Genomic DNA, 21,203 nt, shown 5'->3' with positions numbered 1-21,203 from the left:
ATGTCCAAACGTACATCAAAGTACGGCACATGGAATACGATAACTACAAAGTCAGGACCATATCGGACAAAGAACGGTAAGATTGTATATAGAACAAGACGTCCTTTGGCAAGACCGCGAAATTCGGCTCGTCCCCAGCAGCCGACGCGATACTCAGTGGCTAAAAATCAAAAGGGTCTTTTAGAGCTAAAACTCAATCATTATCATTTGACGGAATTCCCAAGGGATATCCTGAATTTCACTGGTCTTCAGCACCTTGAGCTATCCCACAATGCCATACAGGAAATTCCTGGTGCCATTGGAAGAATGCGAAGATTAAAAGTACTCTATCTTCATGATAACAAAATCAGTCGCTTGCCAGAAACACTGACGAACTGTATACATTTGGAGGATATCAATCTGACCAATAATGAACTGTCCTCTCTGCCACAAAACATTGGAGCTTTGAAAGCATTGCAATATTTTCGGCTTGGGGAAAATCGATTTGAAAGTGTTCCACACAACATCAGTCTTCTTGCGAACTTACGATGTCTTGACCTCCATGGCAACCATCTTTGGTATTTGCCGTTTTCTCTATCCCTCTTGGCTAAGCTCCATTATTTGAACCTTGCAGATAACAAATTTGAGCATCTGCCTCTTCCCGTCTGTCATATAAATTCACTGAAAGTTCTTCAGCTTCGAGGAAATGGTCTTTCTAATTTGCCACCAGATTTTGACTCTTTGAAACAACTGAAAGAGGTAAACCTGAGCTTTAATAAGCTTCAGATGTTACCACCTAGTATAACAAATCTTCCAGACCTCAAATATTTAAATCTTGCTGGGAATAAAATTCGGCATGTTTCACATCATTTTGCCACAGTTTCTAAACTAAAAGTACTGCACTTGCAAGGTAATGAAATCGAGCATTTTGCAGAAGGATTTGTGCACATGCACTACCTAAATGTGTCCGAAAACAGAATCTACACACTTTCTGTTGGACGAATGAAAAAGCTGCAGTATTTGAATGCCAGTTTCAATCAACTGGACAACGTTCCAATGGGATTGTTTTCGTGTCCAAAATTAGAAGAGCTAAAATTGAACGGGAATAAAATACAGGTTATTCCTCATGAAATCATACAACTTCAAAAATTACGAGTGCTGGACCTCGGTAACAATGAACTGACAAGCTTCCCCCAAGTCATTGACAAAATGGTTAAACTGGACTACTTCAACGTTCGTGGAAACTTCATGAAACAAAGAGAAGGTTCCCCAATGCAAGTCTGGCCTCAGGGTTTTTCAGTGAAGGTAAAGAAAGACAAGCCTTCACCGAGATCAGTCAAATCTCCAGTTTCAAACCACAAGCCAATGAAGGCCTCGCCAGGTAGCAACCAATTCCTCCGTAAAAGGCCAAGACAACAACAATCTCAACATTTGGATGAATTGTTACAAAACGGATTTTCTCTCCGTCATATTGAGAATGGTCACGATTCTGTCATGCATCACTACAGAAGAGACGAAGAAACGGACAGACAACACACACGGCACGTTGGAGACAGACACGTGATAGAAAGACCGACAACTTCCGGTAGAAGAGAGACTAGACACCAGATGGCGTTCGAAGATGACAACGGCACTCTTAGATCAGGTGATGCTGATTTCCAGTTGCTGGGAATTTGTAATCAAGTGGAGATGTTGCTCAACAAACAACTTCTGCATCCTGCAGTTTGAGGAACCATCATTCTACTGACATTGGATGATGGCGATTTCTGGCTGTGTACATCGTACTCGAATCAAAATTTTGAATTTATCTGAGGAATTTTGACATCAATTTAAAAAAATATATCAGAGGTTTAATTCAGGTTGCATTAAGTTTAACTTAAATACATTGTACTATACTCACTGGACTAAACCGCATTTCCTAGAATATTCTCTGCAATTCTATCGATATATGTTTTCTAAATAAAACACTTGACAATTATTTGAGAGGAGGGGTATCGGAAATTATTTACCGGTTTTTACTGAATTTTTCGAGAGGATTTTCAAAAAAGTTCCCCCAATATTAAAAAAAAACAGAATGAAAATTTTTTTTTGAAAAAGTCCCGTAAAAAATTCTCACAAGATATAAGATAAATTATACTTGTGAAAATACTGCAAATATTCCAATAATGATAAAATTAACTTTATATTGTTCTGATATAATTTATACTAAAAAGATTTAACTTGATTTTACGGTAAAAATCAAATCTATTCTATTTTACATCTAAGCACAGATCACTTTATATGACTAAAAGTTCCGTGAAATTAAAACTTTTGTGAGCAGCGTTTCAAACTTCATAGCAATCACAGTCGTCTGGAATGAGGAATGTCTTATTGAATGCAATGTTAGATGAAGATATAAATGTTGAAAAAATGCTTATAAATGTATTAAAACATTAAGAAGAAATCATAACAGCTAGTTTGGTAGGAAGAAGGTACATGTATAATGACTAGATTTTTTTGGTCACCCTTTACATTTTGAAAGTTGAATACAGAGAAAAATCAAGACAATTTGAATGGATTTACTTTTCTATCAATTCACATTACACATATGACATTGACAATTTCAATGAAAATATATGTACATGTACATGTAAAACTATGTTACTTTTTTTTAAATATGTGTGTTCATTGCACCATCTTAAAATGTACAGTATTCTTTACAATTTATATCAGTATTAAAAAGTTGCATGTTATTATATGTTTATTACTTCCATGAATATAGTTATCTGATTTTAAGTTTCATAATTAATAACAATGGAATGTTTAAATACAATGAAGGCATTGATACAAAGCATGTTTTATGATATGTTTAATAAATAGAAACATGAAGCAAGATGTACTTCATACAAGTCACAAAAATTGTGTTGAACCTACAGAATATAATTAAAATCTATCAGAGTAATAATAAAATGTAACTTGCAAATCTCATATAAATCAAGAACTCAGATAACGAGTAATAAAAGGACGGAATTCTGTGAGTAAATTAATACATGTACAGGGAAAAAGCAACCACTTCATGTACAGAAATCTAGGATACTTTTGCAAAAAAAAAAAAAAGTACAGACAAGTATGCTTGTTCAAATGGCATGATATAAACATTTTATATTCTATCTAAAGGTAAATTCCCATATATGCAATCAATGGCAGGAAAACCCGAAATGACCAAGTGTACAATTGTGTTTGTAATTTATAAAAGGGAGACCACTACTGCGATTGATTTATCTCATTTGGTGGGTTCATTGTAAAATAAATAATGATATGCTACAAACTACCACAAAATACTAAACTGTAAAACATTATCATATAACAAAACATTAATTTGATTAACAACCTAAATATCAATTTAAAGTACAACCCTGTCCAGGAAAGGCATAGCAAACATCACAAGGTTCTTGGCTTTGTATGAAATATCCCAATTGCAAACAAAGTACTGAGCAAAAAAAGAACCTAGAGAAAAATATTTTTTTTTGTTTACAATTTTCTGGTTTACAAAGATTAAAAATTCTAACTACCTACTGTTAACAGGATACTTATTGACCATATAAAACTGTACCAGAATCTGTATGTGTGGTGGTCATTTCCATGATCCTGAATTATTTATGCTAAACAAATTATACAACAACAATTTCTTCTAACATTGATGGTAAAATTCACCACATATAAATGTCAACGTTTACAGTTTGTAAAAAGCTACAACACTTCAGCTCTTCACAAATACTAATCATAAATTGTATCTTTGCTTGATATGATAAATGCACCGTTTTGTTCTACAATGCTAACATCACAGTTGAAACTAATGCCACAACGAGGCCTAATTGAGACATTTCTTGTCAGATCTATTGAAGAGAACTACATTAAAAAAAATATTGTACATTGTATGTACACTTCTAAAAATAAGTACAAATTGACTTTCACAACACTTAAGTTCTAAAATATTGTCCATAATCGTCATCAAACAGCCATTTGCATGTCTGCATAATTATAAAAGTCTTCAATCTCTTTCTCAGCTTCTGAGCGACTTTCAGAACAGAAAAAGTCACAGATATTTTCCTGCTGGAATGCATTAAGTGCTGCACGGATGATATCTATACAGCCTTCACCATTAAATTCTAAGCCTATAACAGATCCTACAAAAAAGAGAAGCATATTTTAAACCAAACAAGAGGCCCATGGGCCACATTGCTCACCTGAGAAGCTTTGACCATTACGTTCTTTACCAGATTACCCCTTGCAATACATATTGTGACCCCACCCTACCTAACTGATCATAATTTAAACAATTTGAAATCTACACTACCATAGGATGCTTTGATTCAACATTGTAAAACTTTGATTCCCCATTGTGGCCCCGCCCTACCCTAGGGGTCATGATTAGAACAATTTAGAATCTACACTACCCTGAGATGCTTCCACTTAAGTTTCAACTTTTCTGGCACAGTGGTTCTTGAGAAGAAAATTTTCAAAGATTTTTTATACATATTTCTATGTAAAATTTTGATTCCCCATTGTGGCCCCGGAACCTACAACCCCCCGGGGGTCATGATTTGAATAATTTCAAATTGACACTACCCAAGGATGCTTCCACATAAGTTTCAGCTTACCTGGCCCCGTGGTTCTTGAGAAGAAGATTTTCAAAGATTTTTCCTATATATTTCTATGTAAAACTTTGATTCCCATGTGATTGTGGCCCCGCCCTTTGTAAAAACGAGGGTCATGATTTTAACAATTTAGAAGAACAAGTACCTCTTTACTATCCCAGCATGCTTCCACATAAGTTTCAGCTTTTCTGGCTCAGTGGTTCTTGAGTAGAAGATTTTCAAAGATTTTTCCTATATATTTCTATGTAAAACTTTGATTCCCCATTGTGGCCCCTGCCCTACCCCCGGGGGTCATGATATCAATACGAACAATTTAGAACAATACGACTTGTATCAGGATGCTTTTGCATATAAAAATTTTTTTTGCATTGAAATAAACCAATTATTTCTTTGCAAATGAAGATTTTCAAAGATTTTTAAAACATATATTTCTATGTAAAAAAAATTAATGATTCCCCACTGTGGCCCCATCCTATTCCCGGGGGTCATGATTTTTAACAATTTAGAATTTGCACTACCCCAAGTTGAAAAAGCTTCCATGTAAGTTTCAGCTTTTCTGGCCCAGATGACGTTTTTATTAGAAATATTTTCAAACATTTTTCCTATATATTTACAGTATGTTAACTTTTTAATAACATTTTTAAAGTTAAATACATTGTGGCCCCATTTCTACCCCAAAAATTAAGAATTAGTACATATTATCATTTTATTGAACAAATGGGCTTAAAAAAAGTTCCACCTACCCCAGGAAAAAAAAAAAAAAAAAAAAGCCTGCTTCCACATAAGTTTCAGCTTTTTTGGCCAATTCATTGATTTTTTTTGGAAGAAGATTTTTTATTTATTTCCCCACCCTTTTTATATTTCACTTATTTATTTTATATACCCCTTGTGAAGGGACTTGGCCCTTCTTTTGCATAAACGTGTAATTTAAATTTTTACTTTTAACCATCAAATGCTTTGTACCAAGTTTGGCCTAACTTTTTAGTGTCCAATTATTTTCCAGTGGTTCTTTAGAAGAAGTCGAAAATGTGAAAAGTTTTACAGACCTCCTAACAGACAGACGCACGGTACGACGGACAAAACATGAAACAGTAAATGACACAGCTCAATTTTTAGCCTTTACGATGTAATTCTACATAAAAAAGTGAGCAATTGTAAAAACATTTCAATAACAGCTGTGTTAATTTTGAGCAGATTTCTTCCCCTCATTTTGTCCATTATGATTTATCCACCGATTTATTTTGAGCAAACAAGTTTTAACACTAGTGTAATATCTAAGAGAAATAGAGAGCATAAGTACCTCTTTGAACAAATGGAATGTATAGTTCTAACTATCCACATTTTTGTGATATAGCATCACTGGGCTCCGCGATATATCTCGTGTCTATATATTAAGGATATATGTTAAATAAACAGACAAGAACAAATAAATTATGATGTATTTTTGAAGCATGTGGTTTGCAACATTTTACAAGATGCATATAATTATAAAGCTCTTTTTAATGGAAGAAGATTTTCATGTGTTTTATTATTAGCTTAACAAGTATAAACTTACATTGCTTTCATATAATTTATCGATGAATTGTCTTGCTCTTGTGATGTTGGAGTTCTTGCCATCATTGAAAAATACAACCAAACAGGACTGTAAGAGAATTAAACATGCATCTAATAATCAATTTCCTAAGTATTTGTGAATAAATTTATCATATTTCCCACCTCAAATTTAAAGATGTGACTCATACCAACTGCTCAGATATTCTAATTGTCCAGATATCCAAATTGTTAAAACATACATATTGTCAAGTCATCTATGTACCTGAGTAATTGAATGGTACCTTTAAAGCCACCCCCTCCCCCACCAATTGATGAAATTTTATGTTAGGCTAGAAAGTATTTGAATTCTTGTCCGACATTTTATTCATGGAATATATTTAATGTACACTGACTGCACTAAAGTGATCTGGTGCCTTACCTCATCTGAGATCTTTCTCCTGGGACCCAGTGTTAATGGCACAACACTATCCACCCTAGAAGTGGACACGGTTACTGACTGAAACTGTTCTGTACTGGGGAGGGGCACAAAATTCTCTACCTTGGAGTCCTAGAGTAAAAGAATTAAATTGATCATTGACATTTTCACTATCAGCATTCTTTTTTTAAAGCAAATATCAATGAAAATATGAATTTTCTGATTCATATAATGTGTGTTTGACCCTCAAACTGACAAACATGGAATGCAATGTAAGATTATGTAGAATTGCTTGCAATATATTTTCATATAAATCATTACAGTCATGCATTCACATTATATTTCATTGCAAGTACCAGTATGCAATGGACAAATGCCTTGTAGCTTATTTTAACTATTTAGTAGAAGATGTGTAATTCTAAGTCCCTCTGACCTCTGGTAGAAGAGAGTGGTGCTGTTCATCTGGATCCTGTGAGAAATCATGGATGTTTCCCCAGTTATTGCTGAACACACTCAGACCAGCCATTTTGAATTGCACTGAAAATATCCAAATTATAGTTACAGCATTTGTCAATCAATAAGCTAAGTTTCAACATATATTAGATTTGATCATTTTATCATATTTCCTTTTATAAGTTAAAGAGAATACACAAAATTGCATCCCCATGAACCTGTAAGATTTATTCCCTGAATATTGGTCCTACAAATTTTAATGATTCAACAGTATTCACTAAATTCTTTCGAAACTCAGCAAAATTGGTCTGGAACTAATGACTACTGTACAGAATGTAGATCAACAAGTAAATATCAATATTTCAAGTTATATTACATTGGAAAATGTCTTTATGTTATTATGGCCATTCCTGCAGTGCTTACTTTTGAGTTCAGGATAGTGGTACTGGTAACAGGCAAATTTCATTCCGGAGGATGACTCAATAATAGGCTGTGTGTTACAGCAGAGAAATATGTCCACCTTACTGCAGTCTCGGGTGCGGAACTGCTGGCAGGCCACAATAACTTTACAGTTCTTACTATCCCGTATAAAAACACTGAAAACAGACATAAAAGGGAGACAAGTGTTAACAATGTCATGATTATCAAAAAATATTATGATGGTCCAAATTTTTGTATCAGATAAAATGAAATTCTATTATTTTCTCAACAAAATATCAGGAAAAATTATTAATACTGTATACAGGGAAATTATCTCCCCTTTAAAAAACAAGGCAAATTCAAAGAATACAGTATTATTTCTTAAACAAAACTAGTACTGGGCGAGTTAAAAATGTGGCAGAATTGTTTGCAAGTGTGAAAGGGTGAAAATTAAACGGGGGATTCACAAAATTTTTTTAACCCCATATACAGTAAATATACTGTATAAGAAATGGGTTGTGCTCTGATATTGATATTATTTTAACTGCTATCTGATTAAATCACTGAGTGAATTTTTTTCCCATTAAGTAATATGGCACTTTTAGACTCAAAAATGTAAATGTTTGCATTTATTATTAATTCAGGACTTCTTTTTTTTATCAAGGAGGTTTCCTCTAAAATAAGAGTTTTCTCTATATAAATTTTGTTTTGCACCTTTAGTTAAAATTTTGAATTTCAAAATTGATAGCAAAAATTATCAGGAAAATATTATAATATTATAATGAACAGGGAATGCTTAATACTCCTAGGCACCTGGTCCACCTCTGGAATATATTTGTATTGTTTATAGGCTTTTTAAAATTTTGCAATTTTCATTTTATTGTACATGCATACATGTACATGTTCTATGATTTTTCAAATTTGACTCCAGGTAATGTTTTTATGAAAAACAACTGTTCAGTTAATTGTTTTTCATCAAAAATGGGGGGGGTCAATTTAGTTTATCTAAATTCTATTTTTACACTAATGCAAACAATTATAACCTTTTATTTTTGAAAAAAAAGCAAATGTTTTTCCCCAAAATTCTGCCAACATTTGTTTTAATAATACATGTACCATTAATCAATTTCTGTGGCTTTTATGGGAGATAAAAGAGTTACATCATGTTTTATAGGCTTTATAAGTATTACTCCCTTATACCGCTAGGTTTTAGCAGAATATTGGTAAATGATAAGGTTCTAATAACACATCTGTCATGTGTTCAACGCTGGCATAAATTGAATAGTTCTCTTTTAGTACATGCACTCAGGGTTAATCCTCCTTAAGGTTTGTCTTGTTCTGCACACAAAGAAAGTGATTGTAGAAAACTAAATTTCCCACCATGACACATACCTAGATTTTACAGGCCCTAGAAATATATTACAGTCCACACAATCATCTATATTAATGGCTGCTATGTAGTCAAACACATAGATATTACAGTTCTAAAAAGAAAACAAAAATATATTGAGTAATAAATAATATATGAATTTAATATACACAAAATGTAGCTTAAATTTATGGGGGTTTTGAAGACAAAAAAAAATTAATTAAAATTTAGGACTTTAAGGCCTAGCTTAAAAAGACTTAAAGCCTATCATCAATTTTGATCATACATTTAAGAAAAAGAAAGTAATCTAGGAAAAAAATCTTCAGAAATAAGGAAGTTTTTATTGCAGAGTTTGGAAATTTTTCATACAATATCCTTAAATGATTACCATCTATAATATTTATTTGTATAAAGAACTGTCTCAGACATATACCAGTTTCCCTATAAACAATAAAATAGGCCCACGGGTAACAACGCTCACATGAGTAACTTTGGCCATGCTGTTCATCAACAGATTCACCCCTTGTAATACATATAGTGGCCCAGCCCTATGCCTGGGGTCATGATTTGAACAATATGGAATTTACAGCACCCCAGGATGCTTCCACATAAGTTTCAGCCTTTTTGGCCCAGTGTTCTTGAGAGGAAGGTTTTCTTTCTCCTATATATTTCAATGTGTATAATGTGGATTTGCTATTGTGGCTCCACCCCACCCCCAGGAGGTCATGATTTAAACAATTTAGAATCTACACTACCCCACTACCTGAGGATAATTATGGCTTTGACATTCATTTTTAAAGAATTTTCCTATATATTTCTATGTAAAACTTTGTTTCACCCCTGGGGGTAATGATTTGAACAAACTTGAATCTACAATACCTGGTCCCATAAATATGGAATTATGGCTTTGTCATTCTTGAGAAGAAGATTTTTAAAGAATTTTCCTATATATTTCTATGTAAAACTTTGGTCAGCCATTTTGCTTTTTCCTATATATTTCAAAATAAAACTTTCCTGGACAGTGGTTATTGTTTTTAAAATATGGCCCCACCCCCTTCACCCAAGGATACTTTGTGGCAAGTTTGGTTGAAATTGGCATGAGTTTACAGGATGTGAGAACAATTTAAAATCTAAACTACTACATGTTACTTCCACATAAGTTTCAGCTTTCCTAGCCTTGTGGTTTTTGAGATTTTTTAATGACCCCACCTATTTTCATCTTTTCTTGATTATCTTTCCTTGGAAGACGGATATTGGCCTTTCATTTAAATATTTAAACTGCCCTTCACCCAGGGATGCTTTGTACAAAGTTTGGTAAAAACTGGCCGCGTAGTTCTTGAGAAGAAGTTAAAAATGTGAAAAGATTTCAGACAAATGGACAAACAGATGAACAGACGCATGGATGACGGACAATAGCGGATCAGAAAAGCTCATTTGAGCATTCAGCTCAGGTGAGCCCACAATGCTAGTTTGAGAGCTGAGTGACCAATACCACCTAGATGAACATGAATACCTTGCAGTTTTGGATGACAAACTGTTGTCCATTGACCTGGCCTGGTACCCTCCCTAAGGTGGAATCTGACTGGTTCTCTATCATATAGTCCTTCACATTTATCTCCCTTCTCTTGTCCCTAAAAATAAATCAGGCTCCATTGATTTAATTCAAGCACATCAATGTACAGTGATGAACATACATCTGCTTACTCAAAACAGGACCTGAGAGATATCAATAACATTTCATGCATTCATTTAAAATACTAGTACATGTATTAGGATTTCTTTGTTTATATGAGGATGAATGGCAGTTCAAACATTTTTGGACTGTAAAATTCTTTTGCAATCTACCTTGATATATGTGGATGAATGTTGCAACACATTGAGGGTATAAAGTCAATGAAACAAAATGTATAAATTAAAGCAAAAAAATTTCAAAGGGGAAAGTGGAACTGGCATGCCAGTGCTAATTTTGCCTTTGATTGTTTTTTTATAAGAATATAAAATGGAGGTTAAATTTATATAACATAAAGAAACTAGAGACAACATAATACTAGTACTCTTCTGTACCTGGCTTTCTTAATACGTGCCCTCAATCTTTCACAGTAAATGTTCAAACAGTTCATAATATGCAGCCAAATTGATTCAAGCAATGATTTTCATTGTTTAATAACGCAGCATAGAAAACCTGGTCCATTCAATTTTGTCACTAAGGTGTGTGAAAATTATTGACTGCCTTTAGCGACATATTTCACGAAAATCTTCAATCAGAATATGACGTACAAGAAGCATCCTGGTATGGATTTTTCAGGTCCATAAATTGAATTCCAGAAAATACATCATAATGTCACAATCATATAAGTGCACTTCCTGATAATCATAACAAATCCATTCTTTTAATTAAAAAAAAAATATCACTACAAATTAATATAACAGAAATATTTCCTCTCCAACTCATTACATCTTACACCATCAACTGCCCACATGGCTAAAAACAGAAAAATTCCAGGAAATATCACAAAGTTCAAAACTGAAGTCCATTCAGTTTAATCATAATTTTGGGTGTCTCATTACAACGAAATCAACCGAAACATTCCAATATACTTGTTTCACCATCAGTATGGAATGTTCATCGGTTCACCATAGAAATTAATCTAGCATGGGAGATTGTGTTATCCACAACAATCTCACACAGAAGTCTGCTGTCACATCTAATATTGATCCCGAGATCAAAGTCTAATCAATGAATGAGCATTTGATGATCAGAATAGAAAAGATACACGGCTCTTTCTCCCCCTCTCTCGCTGATTATACCTGTAAACCTGTTATCACTAGGGGCATGAAATATTTATAAATTATTGACATTAAGGAAATTGGTAGGGGAACGGCAGCTTTAAATTACCAAGAAAACAAAATTGCCATAATAGGAAGGAACACATCATGTTTTATGCAAATAAAATTTCACCAGCATTCAATATTGAACAAAGCGACATTGTCAAAAGTTGATCAAAACTAATTACCGTTGTCAATATTTTAGCTACTAACTTTGAAATTATATCACAATTTACTATTCCAGTATCTGTATTTAGCATCAATTATATAACAAATAGCTCATTAAACAAAATTATGCAATGCACTAAAGAGCACAAAAGCGAAGGTATAAATTTGAATTTATGGCCATTATTAAATATAAACTTTCAAAAAGAGAGGAGGAGGTTTAACCAAGAAGCCCTAGTGATCATTAACATCCCAAGAAATATACTGTAAACCAATTATTATACGCGTCATTTTTTATTCGCGACTGACCGCCAGAGAACTTATCCGCGACGATTTATTTCCGCGAACGAGTGGTCACATTCTTTTTATTTCCACGAGTATTTTTGAATCAAATAAAAAATTTATATCCGCCCATAAACTAGGTAAAATGGTAGCGTGAGGTCTGCTTACGCATTATTCAAAACATTCTGTGCATTCATACGCATTTTCACAACGCTCAAACGAAAATCGGGGAAAAATCTAGGAGATTAAAATTGATTTAAAACTCAATTGTAAAAGTGCCTCATGCTAATTGGGTAATTAAATCGACGCTTTTTAAGATCTACACGGCCAAGGGGCAATTATTATAAATGGTTGGGACAGAGCAGGACTGGGCCATAATTAGCCGTAATTAACCAGGCTATCTCTGACTCGTCTGTAACAATAAATGAACAATAATAACACAAGCTGAAATGATTATTGACATTTTAATCATTTTTAAACAAATAGTTTTAGATTTGCCATTCGTTTTTATTTTTTTTTTTTATGTTTGTAATTAAATTTCAACTGCTTCTTGTACACTAACAGTAAAGTTCTTCCGTGATTACTTGTTGAACCGTCGGGATCGGTATTGAAAAACGGGCAAATAACTCTAAATAAATCATGATATGGGAATATAATGAACAACTGGTTCGCGACGATAAATATCCGCGAGCAGAGGTTACTCGCGGAACTCGCGGATATTTATCGCACGCGTATAATACTTGGTTTACAGTAGATACTCGAAAATAAAACCACTTTTCGTAGCCATGATTTCAACAATTTGATTCCACAGTTTACTGAGATTATAATGAAGATAATGGACAGTGGTCAAGTTCAAAAATCCATTCAAACAATGTACATATAAATGGTGAACAAAGCCAATAGGAACTTTACTTATTGTATTGCAGCCTAGAAATGTTCATTTCCATGAAAACCCTCTACCCTTTTCATGACTCCATCCTAGCCCTAGGGGGATAACTGTTGTTTGTGGGTGGGGGTAAAAGACAAATTAAGCTCCCTAACTTCAAAAGTTCATTTAAAATATTTTACCCGGTAATCTAGTCTGAGGAAAATTGTCCCAGCATACTTGAGGTACATTTGAGGCATATAGTGGCAGTCTTAGAAATCCACGGAATTTTCTACCAACAGATTGAACTGAAAATTGTGATAAATTCACAGAATTTTGACCCTGTGGAAAAAAGTACCTAACATTTACAGTTAGTCAAGGAAAAGATTATTAGCTTCAGAAGGAACCTGTAAAGGAATATTACAAATATAAAATGTCCTTGTGAAAATTCACAATGCAAATTCCCAAACAATTTCCTTACAGACTTCCTATTTCTACGAGGGTTGTTCGAAAAGTTCGTGGACGATGTCCATCTTTGTTATATTACTCACTGGAAATTCAAAACAAGCACATTATAATATGTAAAAATATTTGTTTTGTTGATTTGTAAAGTTTCATTCCATTCGATTTAACACAAATAAATTTACTTCATTTTAAAATCAACATGTTTTGTACCCGCGGAGCACAGAAAACGGCACTGTTACGTCAACACATAGCGTCGAGAATTTATAATAGATACTATACCTATACATTTCACACAGAATATTCCAATGCCCATTCATTAAATTCTTTTTCTAATACTTGACATTTATTTTTTTAAGAATTGAACTCATTGTATAATTTCCTTTGTTAAGGTTTTAATTTATTTTAGTACTTAACTCTGCCTTTACAGGATAAGCAACTCTGAAGCGCCTTTGTCTTTCATTTACGTTTCAAATTTTAAAGTTTTGTTCAGATGTTTACAGTAAAACCGTCATCCTCATCTGATACAGAGTCTCTGTCTCTTAAATATTGCATGTACTATTTGTACACACATGCACAACTCGCCTGTTACATATTTTCTTGATTCCTTCAACGTTTTTAGACTTTATTCGGGATTTTTCCTGAGAAAAACACAAAATTGCTTCGGTATCTGCTGCCCCGTGACGTTCTAAAACGTCATCGTTTTTGTCATTTTCAATAAGGAGTACTTATCTTCTCAAGTTGATTTCTTTTCAACAAAACAAAATATAAAACCATAATTTGGTACACGTATCAATGTAACAATTCTTAATTTGAATTTCTAGGTTGTTTTTCGTTTTTCCTACATTTTACAGAGAATATGACTAGAAACATTTATTGTATTTTCTGTAACTGACTAAATTTTGACCTGCTCCGCGATCCGATTTTTGCATTTTTAAAATCTGGATAAGTTTTTAATCAATAGTAATATTTTGTCAAATCTAATACATATCATTTGGATTTATTGTTAATATATTTCTACCAAATTTGGATAACATATGACGTCAAATAAAAAAGATATGACAGTTGTCCACGAACTTTTCAAACAACCCTCGTATGTTTATAAATACAAAGTCAGACTCTCAATTCTGAATCTTTTCATAAAACATACGAACTCACCTTCTCATTTCATGGAAATGACACATAGGTCATTTATTTCTGTAGTGTACTTCTAACTTTGAGGAGAATTTGGCCATTCAGATTTGACTCCAGTCTACACTTAAATTGAGAGGGGTGAGGTTATACCGGTACTTCTATCTACAAACTTACGATGTGAACCACACAGATAGTCTGATGACAAGGAAGATGGGGCTTCTTTTCAAGTGGTTTTAGAGCCATCATAACTACCACCACTTAACCAGTCTGTAACAATCCAAGCCTGTTAGGGTAATTCAGAATACTACAGAAATTTGCGTAAAAATGAAAGTACTTTGAAGTTTATATTATCAATGACGATTTTACAAGATAAATTTTATAATATTGATCTGCACTCTTAATTAGCAGTGAGAGTGGGTATACACATTAGGATAGAAAAAGTAATTACGAGATGGCACGTTTTTCTCTTTACTTTTAAAAATTGATTTTTAAAAAACAATGTCTGGAATTGCCTCTCGCCTCATCAAAATGACCTCAACAGAAAAAAAAATTTGAACAAAAATAAGAAATGTCTCTTTTTCTGCAATGAATTTTTACATCTCTAATGCAAAAACTGGGTTCTTGGTTCATTGATATATCTTTTACAACAAGAGGTCCATGATTCACAATGCTCACCTGAGTAACTTTGGTCATGCTATTCTTCACCAGATTTTCCCCTTTGTTTTACCTACTGTGGCCCCATCCTACCACTGGGGGTCATGATCTGAACAATTTAGAATCTACACTATTCCAGGATGCTTCCAAATAAGTTTCAGCTTTACTGACCCAGTCCACCATATTAAACTTCCCTTCACCCAAGGATCTTTATAACTTTTAGTGTGGTTAAAACTTAAAATTGGCAAGTTCTTTAGGATATGTTGAAAGTGTGAAAAAAATTACAGATGTACAATGAACAATGGGTGATCAGAAAAGCTCACTTGCGCTTTCAACTAGAAGCTCGGGAAAAAATGTCTTCACAGCTGATTGATATTTTTATCAAGAGTTTTTAGTTTTACTTCAGTGTTGGGGGATGGGGGCCACCGGTGGTCAGTTCCTTCCCCTCCAATGGGACTGGAATCTACCAAGCAAAAATTCTGAGCAAATGATTTTTCAAGATGTCCAAATCAAACATCCATGATAGTTCTGCCAATACAAACTAATACTGAAATTAATTTTATTAAAGTCATAAAATTGAAACAAGATACTTCATCATGTCATGATGCAGAGAAAAACTAGAAAATTATGTCTGTAACTGGAGGACAGAACACTCCTATTAGAAATAAGAACTTTGCAGAAAATCATTTACAAAGCATCATATAGATTAAAAACTCTTGCTGTGTTACCATGGATACAGACTTCCAATAAGATATGTAGAATATTACCATAATTACTCCCTACCAATAAATATAAGAACATGTCTTGCAACTTTGATGTTATTTCGTACATTTCTTATACAAATGTCATTTATGTGTTATAATACAATTGATTTCCAGCAAGTAGTAAAATTTCTTTGAGCTATTATAAGTTTCATGCAAATAATGGAACAATAAATCAATTAAAAGTACCACCAGTAGGTAATGCCATGACATGTGATAAAACAAGCAAAATCAAAGAATTGTGGTGCCCCGCTCTCGGTGTCTTTGTGGGTGAGATGTCATTTTTTGTGGCACATTGTGTCAAATATGAACACCCTTTCATATGTCATTCTGAAGTTATCACCGAATTTGATTTTTTTGAAGATCTTGAAGGTCAACTTACAAGTTCAAGGGGTCTAAAATCATAGCATGCTCAGAAATATCTTGTCACAGGAAATGCACATGTCAAACATGAAAGCCCTCATAATCTCTTCTCAATCAATTAAAAGTTTTAAGGAAAAATTAACATTTTTGAAAATAAGGGCAAGGGTTGAAAATTACACAAATTATGTTTTATGTCATATTTGCATTGAGAAATTTCTGACTACTGCACATTCATCCTTCAACAGAATTTTCTTCCGCAGTAACTGAATCTGGACCCACAATGCATAACTAAATTACTTGTTAGAAGCTACGTTCCCACAAGAATAGCAAGAAAAGGTCAACAAAAAATAAGCTTGCCTTATCTTAATTGCAATATACTGTAGTAATAAATAAAACAATTTCTTCATTAAACACTGTTCAGATCATGTGGTGTCAGTGTCCATTGTCTAAATGCCCCAAATGCTACATGCTGTATGAAGAGATTTCAGTTTAGAAACCTCAAGGTATCTAAGCTCGCTATAACAGATGTCTGAAAAATCTTCCAGGCTTTTTTTACGATTTTCACACTTTACATGCCAGGAAAATGTCAGAGCTGGCTCCATTACAAATACTGGGAATTTGATCTTCTACAACCGGAGTTGAATTTCTATATTTGCGCAACGAACTAAATGCCGAAATCAGAATTTATCAATGCCACAATGCTTGTAGTACTCATCAATGCAATGAAAAGAAAAACATCACTCCATATTTCAATACAGGTTTTAACAAGATTTTAAAATGCACGAAATGAAAACAAATTTCGACAGTCTGATAAAATCTTTTTATTGGATTGTATATTTTATAAATGAACCATAAAAACAATGTTGGTAAGTACTAAAAGTATTGTACTATTGATATTATATAAGTTTAATTCGGTTCGCAAGTTAAGTAACAAAAATTCACCCAAGAATGCTTCCTTCGTTTGGAGTCTACAAATTCCCAGTTTACGTAATGGCGCCGGTTTTGACGTTTTCCTGGTAGGTAAAATATCAAAATCTTTTTAAAAAAGGCTGGAAAACGTCAGAGATTTTGGACTAGCCATTATGGCTGTGCACCATCAATATAATAAATCTTGGCCTATATGGCTATTTCATGCTATAGTAAATATACATTTAGCATTTAGAGATTATGCGGGGCCTGGAGATTACTATTTAATGCTAAAAATTATGCCTATCAATGCATTTTTGCGTTAGGCTACAAGTGTATTTATTCTTGCTCTGAAATAGTGCAAAAATAGTTTTGATGCAATCAGAGTTCCCTGTGCTCTATTGTTGTTTACGCTCGATACCGGTGTAAACTTACCATGAATACTGTTTGGGTGGCTCTTCCACGAGTTCCTCATGGTGATGGGCTCGGCCAAACCCGAGCTTTGTCAGCAAACAACCCATTCTAACTTACACTGAACATAGAATTCAGAAAAAAGTATGAGAGGTTCAGAAAAATGAGAAATATTAAACAGGTAAATTCAGGTAAAATTTGACGGAAGTTTACAAATAAGAATTACGATCCCGATGTTAAATAATGCAGATAATAGACCATATGGTTTCAGGAATGTGTATTTTGCGTTTTCTATGTCCGTTTACATAAACTCACAGTTAAAATAAAGAACAGCTCAAATTAGCATTTTAAACAAATAAATTTCTTATTACACAATACACCCCCCCAAAAACTTTAAAAGGGTGAAGAACAATATCAAAAAAATTATCAATAGCCAGAGATCACATATTTGACCCCCTCCCCTTCAGATTCTTGTCTTCTATCATTTTTAGGATTGTGTCCAAGAAATTGATGCTGGTTACATACACACACACCCTCACACACACACCCTCACCCTCACACACACTCTCTCTCTCTCTCTCTCTCAAGGTCATCGCACAACCAGATGGGTGAACTTTGAGACAAACTGAGTCAGAGGGAAGAAAAAATATGTTCCAGACAAGAGATATCAGATTGGCACACATACAGAATGGATTGATAACTTCAGATCAATGAAGAAACGACGCTCTAAAAATTTGTAAAAAAAATTGTAAATATTGGTCCATGATCCCATTTTATTACTTACAAAGAAGATATACCGCTATACTTATTGCGCTAGCTACTGAAAGGGAGTAAGTTCCAAATCTGCACTAGATTTCATGTACTTTGGACAAGACTTATAATTATACACTTATACTTTATTCTCTTTTCCCAAGTGAGATTTTTTTTGCCCCAACTTGCTATAATTATCAAATGGAGGTATTGTGAAGTTAAGAACAACTTCGAATACTTTTCCGTGTCGCGTTAATGTATACTTTACATGTATTGCGTTTGTTTTATGTGAATTACTTACAAAATTAAACTTATTCACATTTATAACCAAGTATTTTAAAATTGTATTTCCCAATTAATTACAACAAATTAACCGTGATGGAACTTAATCAATATTTTATATGATAGAACTTATTCAGCATTATATCTGTAATCACCGAAGCTTTTCGTAACTGGTGCATGGGATGCATCACATCCTAGTCCCTTCCAATACTAGTACCGTCCTCGCGATATCTTGGACCATAATTGGGGATGAAAAACTTAGAATCTTCCCATATTTGAGTCTTCTCCTCAAAAATGCAGGCTTGAGGACTACATTACTTTTACTGAGTATTTTAACGGGGGAATTCAAAAGCAACGTTTCCGTATATGATTTTTAAAGTGTTCAACTCGAAAAAATAAAATATGAGATAGGGATGTAAATAATGATTCCAACAGATAAGATATTATTTGATGAACCGTGTTTCATTTTTGCGGTATTTCCACTAAACGTGGAAGGAAGATCTTAAATGTGTTCAACACTACATTTTCCGAAACTGCAATGTGTCTTTAGTTTCTAAGCGTTATATGCATACTCTTTTTACAATCGTTACTACTATCTGCTAATTCCCTTGATATAATTAATACAGAGGTAGATATTCTTTAATCTGTAATACATAAGTGAATCAAAAAAAAATTCAAATGATATTTTGTTTATTTAAAAAATAGCCATATACTATAATATCGAACATTCTTGAGTATGTCAAAAAATAAAATAAAATAAATATATCAAAACGTGTACTATACAAAACTTGTGATATACTTAAAATATGTAGTTCCTCACTGAACCGTAAGTCCCCCCCCCCGAACTTGATAAAGTTTTAAATAATGTATATGATATGAATTTTAAAGCGTTATTTGATTTTGAAAGTTAAGTTTTATCCGTTTTAAACTTTGTTTGTATTCTTGAAAAGATATTCTATCAATAACATGCATGACACAGAGAAAAACCATTCCATGAAGTAGAACTATATATAGAACAGCTATACATCAGCCATATAATTATTGATAATTTCGGAAGCCCGACTGTATCATAATCCATTGAAGTGAGGTCTGTATTAACAAGAACTTAAAATAAGTGATATGCTTGCATATAATCATTTAGTTTTGCAGGCTAAATGGAAGACGAAAGAGTTGACAAACATCTACTAGGGCTTTTCGGAAAGTTGTATCGAACAAACCAAACATAAATGGATTAATGGTGTAACTAAAGAGATAGCTACGGCGGAGAAGTAGAATGACATTAAATCCGAAGTCTGAAGAAATGTCACCAATGACTTCCGAATCAATAGCTTCCAGTACCATGATGATGATTGGTGGTATAAAAGATACAAAGGTCACAAAAGATATGGAGACAAACATATAATAATATCGGAACACAAATATTCCCAATCTTGACCGCGCCTTTTTGACCTCTGACACGGTGTATTTTCTTTTTCCAGCCTCTGATTGGCTTCTTTTTGGAGGAACTCCGTTTTTCTCGGTAAACTTCTGTAATATAGCATCGGAAGACTCATCCAGGGGCGCCTGGAGCCTGTTCTGTAGATTACTGTCTGATTTGGAATACTTCAACAAAGAATTATAATGTAAACTGTCATAGGAGGTGGACATTGCGTTCTTCTGAGGCGGCTGTATGTTTGAATGGATTCTTTTACCAATGAGGGTGTAGATGACACTGATGCTTATTACGATCCCGAGGAACAACAGAGCAACAAGAGCTAAATATGCGTGTAGGCCATTTTGGGCGTGGTCACTGTTAGTTGTTAGCTCACAATGAAATTCTGTAATGTTGTTGTATTTAGGTTTCTTGATTTGTTGTATGCCATAAAATAACAGCGTAGGAAACGAGAATATCGCACTCACAATGATCGATATCATGATTGCTAATCGCTTCCAAAGCAAAGAGAATCGATTCCTTCTTTTCGTACAAATCTTCTTGTATCGTTGCATCGATATTATCAGCAACATGGTCAACGATTCAACACAAGTCAATCGTGTGACGAAATTGAGACCCTTGCACAACGACGCTGACGTAAACATGGCTGGAATCGAATTCATCGTCACTGACATGACCGAAGCAGATATACACGCCAACATGTTTGTGATCGCAAGGCATGGTATGAAATAACGATCATCTCTTTTGTTTTTCATTCGAAAATGATAAGTCAAGATCACAATCGAGTTCCCGATAACGCCGATACTCAACAATATTGATACCAATACTGTGTTGATTTGATACTTGTGAGCAAGAAAATGATTCAAATCCTCTGTTGATTGAAATCGGTCACTAGTGGTTTGGTTGAGCCACTCCATCTTGTTGTATTCTTTAAAATGAAAAAAAAGTGAAGTTAATCCAGGAAAACGTTTAGAGTACTTTCAATAACTCTGTGTTTGTTTTGGAGTGTTGATATTTTTTTTTTCAAACTTCGAGTTTTACTGGAGTGGATTGAGTACTTCCTTATACAGATATAGTGCCTAC

At 33.7% G+C, this 21,203-nt stretch overlaps 2 protein-coding genes across 2 annotated transcripts; one reads left to right on the top strand and one right to left on the bottom strand.

Annotated features, from left to right (window-relative positions):
- On the top strand, window positions 1-1,707 carry LOC134232445 (leucine-rich repeat-containing protein 1-like). Its single transcript, XM_062714412.1, has one exon. The coding sequence runs from the start codon at window positions 1-3 to the stop codon at window positions 1,705-1,707; it is 1,707 nt and encodes a 568-aa protein (XP_062570396.1).
- Window positions 1,708-2,521: 814 nt separating this feature from the next.
- On the bottom strand, window positions 2,522-21,157 carry LOC134232422 (uncharacterized). Its single transcript, XM_062714369.1, is given in 10 exon segments — window positions 2,522-4,145; window positions 5,917-6,000; window positions 6,153-6,258; window positions 6,589-6,717; window positions 7,019-7,122; window positions 7,462-7,634; window positions 8,851-8,942; window positions 10,341-10,458; window positions 17,681-17,745; window positions 19,874-21,157. Coding segments are annotated over 10 exon segments (2,211 nt in total). The 5' UTR covers window positions 21,038-21,157; the 3' UTR covers window positions 2,522-3,969.
- Between the last annotated feature and the right edge of the window lie 46 nt (window positions 21,158-21,203).

This window comes from Saccostrea cucullata, unplaced genomic scaffold (genome assembly GCF_032062105.1).
Source record: "Saccostrea cucullata isolate Sc308-1 unplaced genomic scaffold, CSIRO_AGI_Scuc_v1 ctg21, whole genome shotgun sequence".
NCBI lineage: Eukaryota > Metazoa > Mollusca > Bivalvia > Ostreida > Ostreidae > Saccostrea > Saccostrea cuccullata.
Note: the sequence above shows the minus strand (reverse complement) of the source record. Positions and strands in the feature narration are given on the sequence as shown.

Bases quoted from the DNA above. Each gene is read 5' to 3' on its own strand.
- LOC134232445 (XM_062714412.1), top strand. From the start codon at position 1: ATGTCCAAACGTACATCAAAGTACGGCACATGGAATACGATAACTACA.